Source organism: Gossypium arboreum, chromosome 1 (assembly GCF_025698485.1).
Source record: "Gossypium arboreum isolate Shixiya-1 chromosome 1, ASM2569848v2, whole genome shotgun sequence".
Taxonomy (NCBI): Eukaryota; Viridiplantae; Streptophyta; class Magnoliopsida; order Malvales; family Malvaceae; genus Gossypium; species Gossypium arboreum.
In genome coordinates, this window is record NC_069070.1 from 110874883 (window position 1) to 110881625 (window position 6743).

Below are 6743 nucleotides of genomic sequence, written 5' to 3' on the forward strand. Positions count from 1 at the left end.
GTCGAATTGAGACCCTCAAAGGATTTAGCTTACATTAATTAAAGAAACTCGTGAGTTATCAAAGTCCAATATTGGTGTATTTAAGCTCCACTTCATCTTTGTTGACCTTTATTTCTTGTTAGTTGCCTCCACAGGGATGCTCAATGTTTTCTCTCTATCGATGCATGTGTGTTCACACTCAATTACATGCTCCATTTTCTTCATTGTTACGTTAGACATTTAAAATTCCTGAAGCTTATTCATTGAATAAGTATCATATTCTCTTTTATTCTCTCCACCTCTGGCATGGATTTATCCCTCTACCTATTCTAGCTTCTTTTACAATCAACAAAGCCACTTGATTCATCGTCCAAAGGCACTACAGATATGGATTAGTTAAAATATTTTTATAGACAAAAATAGTGAACTAATACCAATACATCTTCTCATTCTAAAACTCCAATTGAGAACTAATAACATTTTCCCTTGATAATAATGAAAAACATAGTTTCCTTTGATATTAGAACCTACAATTTAATTTAAGGAATAACTTATATTATGCACCAATAAAAATTTGCTACATCATCAAATTTTAAAGATATGAAATTACTATAAGGGAATAAATTATATTAGAATCATTCTAAAAGGCACAATTTTTAGGCACCAAAAAATAGTGTCATGTCATTAAATTTTAAAGATAACAAAATATTATTATACACTAATTTATATATAATATCTTCTCTAACTTAATTTAACTTTAATTAAATTACTTAAAATAATTAACTTTTTAAATTATAAACAAACATCTTTTCTTCTTTTATAATTTTAATTATTTTGATTTTTGTAAGTTAATATTTTTTTATTTTTGTGCAACCAATTTTAAAAATAGTAATTTTTATCCAATTTTTTCCATGTCATTGATATATAATTTTGGTAATTATTTTACTTTGAACCTCGAACCTCGAACCCCGAACTTGTGGTTCAAGGTTTGGGTTCGAGATGTAAGGTTGAGGGTTCGGGGTTCAAGGTTTAGGTTTGGGCTTCAAGGGTTTGGGTTCAAGGTTTATGGGTCGGAGTTACGAGTTTGGAATTCATAGTTTAAGAGTTTAGGGTTACGAGTTAAATGTTCAAGTTTGGGGTTCTATATTTTGGGTTTAGTGTTCGAGATTCTAGATTCAGGGTTTAGGGTAAAATAATACCAAAATTTTATGTACGTGGAAAAAATTGTTGAAATGTTATTAAATAATTGGAAAGTGACTATGATTAATGTGGTGGATAGGGTCCATAAAATAATTTCTTTATGAATGAATATATAATAATAATTTTATGTCTTTAAAATATAATGGTGTGGCAAAATTGTATTGGTGCCTAAAAGCATTAGTTTTATGATCATCTTAATGTAAGTTATTTCAGTATATATAAATATTTAAATGTAAGAGTTTGAAAAAGCTTTTGAATTGGAAAGAATATTTTTATTATATTACTAAATTTTTAAAATATATATAATTATAATTAATTTATAATTATTAATTACAATTATATTAAGTTGTGCAAAATTTTAAGCATTAAATATAATAATGTGATAATTTACTTTAGGATAAATTATAAAATAGTCATTCAACTATACTTTTAATATTTTTCGATTTAATCAATTAAACATATTATGGATAGTTGATGTGGAATTTTTCTATTGGCCTAATAATAAATTTCTTGATGCAATATTTATACATTCTATCAATTTATTTTAATAAAAAATTCAATAAATTTAGTCTTTAATATTTACAAAATTTATTATTTTAGTTTGAATTCTATAAATTCAATAAATTTAAGTTTCAACATTTACAAAATATGTTAATTTAGTTCTAATTCTAAAATTTAAAAGAAAAACGAAAAAATACTTAAAATTTTTCCCATTATTCCATTGCCTCCTTCGTTTCCCTACAACCCTAATCCTTTCTCTCATTCATCTTTCTATTTTATTGAAAAGGTCTAATGTGATATATGTACTTTGAAAATGTACAATGTGGTACTTGAGCTATCAACATCAATAAATGTTTTATTGTAGTACTTGATGTCAACAGAATTGTTAGACCAATCAATGAAGGTTCAACACAATTTTTTTTTCTAAATTATTAAGTCTACATAAATAATATAACATTATGTGAAAAACTAATCAAATAAAATATTAAATTAAATTTAAAAAATATGACTAATAAAAAGAAGTAAATACTAACTTTCATGGATGATAAAAAATTATTTTTAAAAATCAATTAACCATATGTTTAGTTTAGTAATTGTACTTTCATATAATTTTAGTATTTATGCAGATTTGATAATTTGAAAAAAAATATATGTTGAATTTTATTGACAGATTTAACAATTTACTAACGGTGTTAACATTAACTACCATAATAAAACACGTATTGATTGTTTAGATACACATTGTACTTTTTTCAAAATACAAATATCTCATTGAACATTTTATGATAGTATAAATTCTATAACAAAACATATATCAATAATTTAGGCACAATAATAAACATTTTAAAATATAATATAAATATCAAATATGATATTATCCGTAAAAATAATAAGAAAAATGAAGAGTCGAATGTATGACTAAAGTCTCTTAGTAGAAATGAAGTAATAGTCAAATGATGCCTCAAGACTAGCTAGAAGAATGGAAGTAGTGTCACTGCTTAACTAATAAGAGCAATAAATATCAATGCATAGCTTAAGTCAGCCCCTTGTTTGCAGCAAGTGTATATCTTTTTTATTTTTCTCTTATCATCTTGGATTGATTCTCCAATATTTTACGACATATTATACATACAACAAATTACGGGAATAATAAATTATTCGTATCAATAAGTGTATGATGACGTTATACCATATACGGACCAACTTATTTTGATTCGAAGGTCTATTTGAAAAGTGAGAAAATTTTGATAAAAATAGATTTAGGCAAAATGGGTTGGACCTCGGTAGCATTTTTTTTGCTCGAGCTCAGTTTAACCAGACCAGAATTTACCTAATTTTTTCATTGTTGTTTACTGCTATTTTGATATTGTTTTGCTACCATTTTGCTATTATATTACTATTATTTTGTTGTTATTGAAAACTTTGTTTAATGTATTTTTAATTTGTTAGGAAATATTTATTTTAATGTTTTTAGTGTATTTACTCTATTATATTTTTTAATTTTATTTTATGTAAAAAATAATATAAAAAAGTTTAATATGAGCGAATTAGGTCAAGCCGGGTTTGGATTTAGCAATTTTTCTATTAGATTTGGAGAAAATTTTAAGTTTATTTTTTAGTGGTCAGACTTAAAATTTTACATTGAATAATTAAGTCTAGATAAAATATACTAGTCTCCTAAAGAGTAAACTCATAGTTGAACCTTAATCATAAGAAGAAATTGCTACCAATTAACTTTGAATGAATTAATTTTCATCTAAGATATCTTAATCATAAAAAGAAATCATTTATTCTCCAACATTTCTATCCACCTTTATGGTATTGAGAGCTATAAGAAAACTCTAACGAGTTCAATCATATGCCACCAACGCCAACCCCATCGTTATGCAAATTGTCCAATTCAACCTCATTTCACAAATCGTCCCTCGAACTTTGAAGCAGCTCCTATTTCATAACTTGGAACTGTCGCTGTTGTTAGTAGAGTCACCAACCATCCTAAAGTTGTGGATATTGTTATCATATTTGTTCTTTTTAACGCAATATATAGAATTATTTATAGCCTCTCATCAACTCATAAACAGGAGGATAACGTGCTTTAGTACACTTGAATTCACGTTTTCCTACATTGATAACAATACCCATACTAATCGAGTCAAAATTCAATTTTTAATTTAATTAGAAAGAATTTTTTCATAAAATATTAAAAAATTATAAATATTTTTAAGTGATGATAGTTTTGATAATTAGATAATGAATTTAAATTAAACAAAATCATAACACACCCCTAAATATTAGCATGGGATATGACCCTCAAAATATATCCTTTAATTTCTTTTTATAAAAAAATACACACTTTATTTTAAACTCACCGCACAAATCGAAAACCATCACTTGCTTTTAGGGACTAGCATGCGTTCAAATAATTATCTTTAAATCTAAATTTTTAAAGAATCATTATTCTTCCTATTCACCATATTAAGATTATCAAAGCTTAATCATCATAAGGAAAGATTAATAGCCTAACACTTTCCGGAGATGTAACAAAATTATTAAAAATAATTAGAGTAAATTATTCAGACCAACACTCAAGTTTTAAGGTATTTTTGTTTTGGTCACTCCTATTAGATTAAATTGCAATTTGTAATCACTCTACTGTTAAAATACAATTGGTCAATGGTCACTAGGCCAAATTCGGTATAATAATGATTTAGCACTTAATATTTATACATTTTATTAATTTAATCTTGATTTTAAAGTAAGTTCAATAAATCTAACATTTAACTTTTATACATTCTATCAATTTAATCTTAATTCTTAAAATTCACAAAAATATAAAATATTGTAAAATTATATAAAAATTCAAAATTTATTAAGACTTAGCGACTATATGAATAGTTTACCCAAATAATTAATATTTTACATTTTAATTTTAAAATACTAATTTTTATTTGTTTATTATTAGAGAAAAAATAGTAAATGCAACATAAATAATATTAAAACATAGTTATCTTTTTATTTAATATATCAAGGAAATTATGTGGTTTTTTCCCCCCTAAAATCTATAAATAGGAAGTGTGGTTCCCCAATCGAAATAGTCAATATAAAAGAAAAACCCTAATATTAGGCATCATCTTCTCTCTCTTGCTGCCGTCTTCATTCTTGTAGACGGGCTTATTCCTTTTTCATCTTCAACTTCTTCGGGCTTTAGAATGGCTGAGCAAGTGAAAATGGAGGAGATAGACAGGATTAGTGATTTACATGATTCAATTTTAATTCATATTCTGTCCTTCCTTTCTACAAAAGAAGCCATTAAAACCTCCGTTTTATCTACCAGATGGAGATATCTTTTTGATTTACTTCCTAATATCGACTTCGATTTGGAGGAGGATTTGTGCCGCAAGAATATTAAAAGTTACAGTACTGATGTTATTGAGAACTATATGTGTTCCGTCGATAAAATGCTGTTATTTTGCAATACAACAAATGTCAATAAATTTGGTTTCAAATGCTGGATAAGAATGATTGGTTCTGATCGTTTCAACGGGTGGATATCTGCTGCAGTTGATCGCGGAGTTAAACATCTTGATTTAAGCACCTCTGTTCTCCCGTCAAGTACTTTGCCTATATTTACTTGCAAGACATTGGTGAGTTTGAAACTGGGTAAATATTTTGTTTTGAATGTTCCAAAGGATGTTCATCTTCCGAATCTAAAGACTCTTCATCTCCACTCAGTTGGGTTTTTGAATGATGATTCAGTCAAAGGACTTTTCTCCGGCTGCCCCCATCTTGAAGATATGGTCACAAGGAAATGCGACCTGGGAGAAATAAGGAACTTCCATATTTCACATCATTTGCTCAAGACATTGACTATACGTTACTCGTATAATAGTTTCCAGTGTTGGTTATGGATTAATGCCCCAAATCTAACCTCCTTGGAGTACTATGACCGTTTAGTAGCAGGGTATTCAATGGAGAATTTGCAATCTCTTACCAAAGCTGTTATCAATATATCTGCATGTAAAACTTTCCGAGCTGATGCAACAACAATTTTTAAAGGGATCTGTGATGTTCCTTCACTTGTTCTGTCAGATACTTCTCTCGAGGTTTGTTTATTCACATACTCTTTCACTTTTTTTTTTTTCTCCTATATATATTAAAGTTGTTGCATGTTGCAATATGTATTGACACAGTGCCATTTTTGTGACTGTCATCATAGCTTCTTTTAAGATGTGAACCGCTTCCTGTTTTTGCAAACTTGATCAGACTGGACTTACCTTGTCATCTTCGATTCCGATATTCTAATCCATTGCAAAAAGGACTTGAAACTTTACTCTCAAGTTTGCCTGCACTTGAAAAACTTGAGTTTTATCAGGTATATATTGTTTTAAGTTTAAGCTTAATTCCATTTAAGTTGCAGGCTCGTACTGACTCCCTTTGTGGTTTTAGGAAGTTCTCTGCTCTCTTCCAGAGGAAGTGCCTTCTTGTTTGTTGCATAAACTCAAGACCATCAAAATTACAAACTTTACAGATGAAAAGTATTGTATTGGAAAGGCCAAGTATATCCTAAAGAATGGTGGAGTTCTAGAGAAGTTGATAATAGTTACAGCATCACACATTTCTGTAGCAAAGAAATGGATATCCAAAACCTTGTTTGCTTCAGCAAGGGAATCAAAGCCATGCTTCATTTTGATTATTTGATGTAAATTTATAATTTTTATACATGGGACTCTTTTGCTTCTGATTTTTAGGATTTTAATTATGCCTTGTATTTATCAGTCATCTTGTATCTGCAACTCAACTACTTACATGGCCAACCTTTCCATTGAATTTTCTGCTACTACAATCTCAACTTGATTTGTTTCCTCTTGTTAGCACTAAACATACCTGATACTCAAGGGCCCTTGATAGGAATTTCTTCGCTTTTAAAGGAATTTGGGGGATATTATCCAAGGTTAAACAAGCTAACATGAATGACAAAATGATGATTAAGAACATTTGATTAAATCGTGTATACAATAAAAAATTTAAATTATTTAACATTTATAAAATTAATAAATAATTAA

The 6743-nt window shown here is 27.9% G+C and overlaps 1 protein-coding gene across 1 annotated transcript; it reads left to right on the forward strand.

Moving 5' to 3' along the window:
• Positions 1 to 4777: 4777 nt before the first annotated feature.
• On the forward strand, positions 4778 to 6378 carry LOC108482391 (F-box protein At4g22280-like). Its single transcript, XM_017785518.2, has 3 exons — positions 4778 to 5783; positions 5897 to 6052; positions 6127 to 6378. Exons 1-3 carry the CDS (start codon positions 4890 to 4892, stop codon positions 6376 to 6378), a joined length of 1302 nt encoding a protein of 433 aa, XP_017641007.1. The 5' UTR covers positions 4778 to 4889.
• The last annotated feature ends 365 nt before the right edge of the window (positions 6379 to 6743 follow it).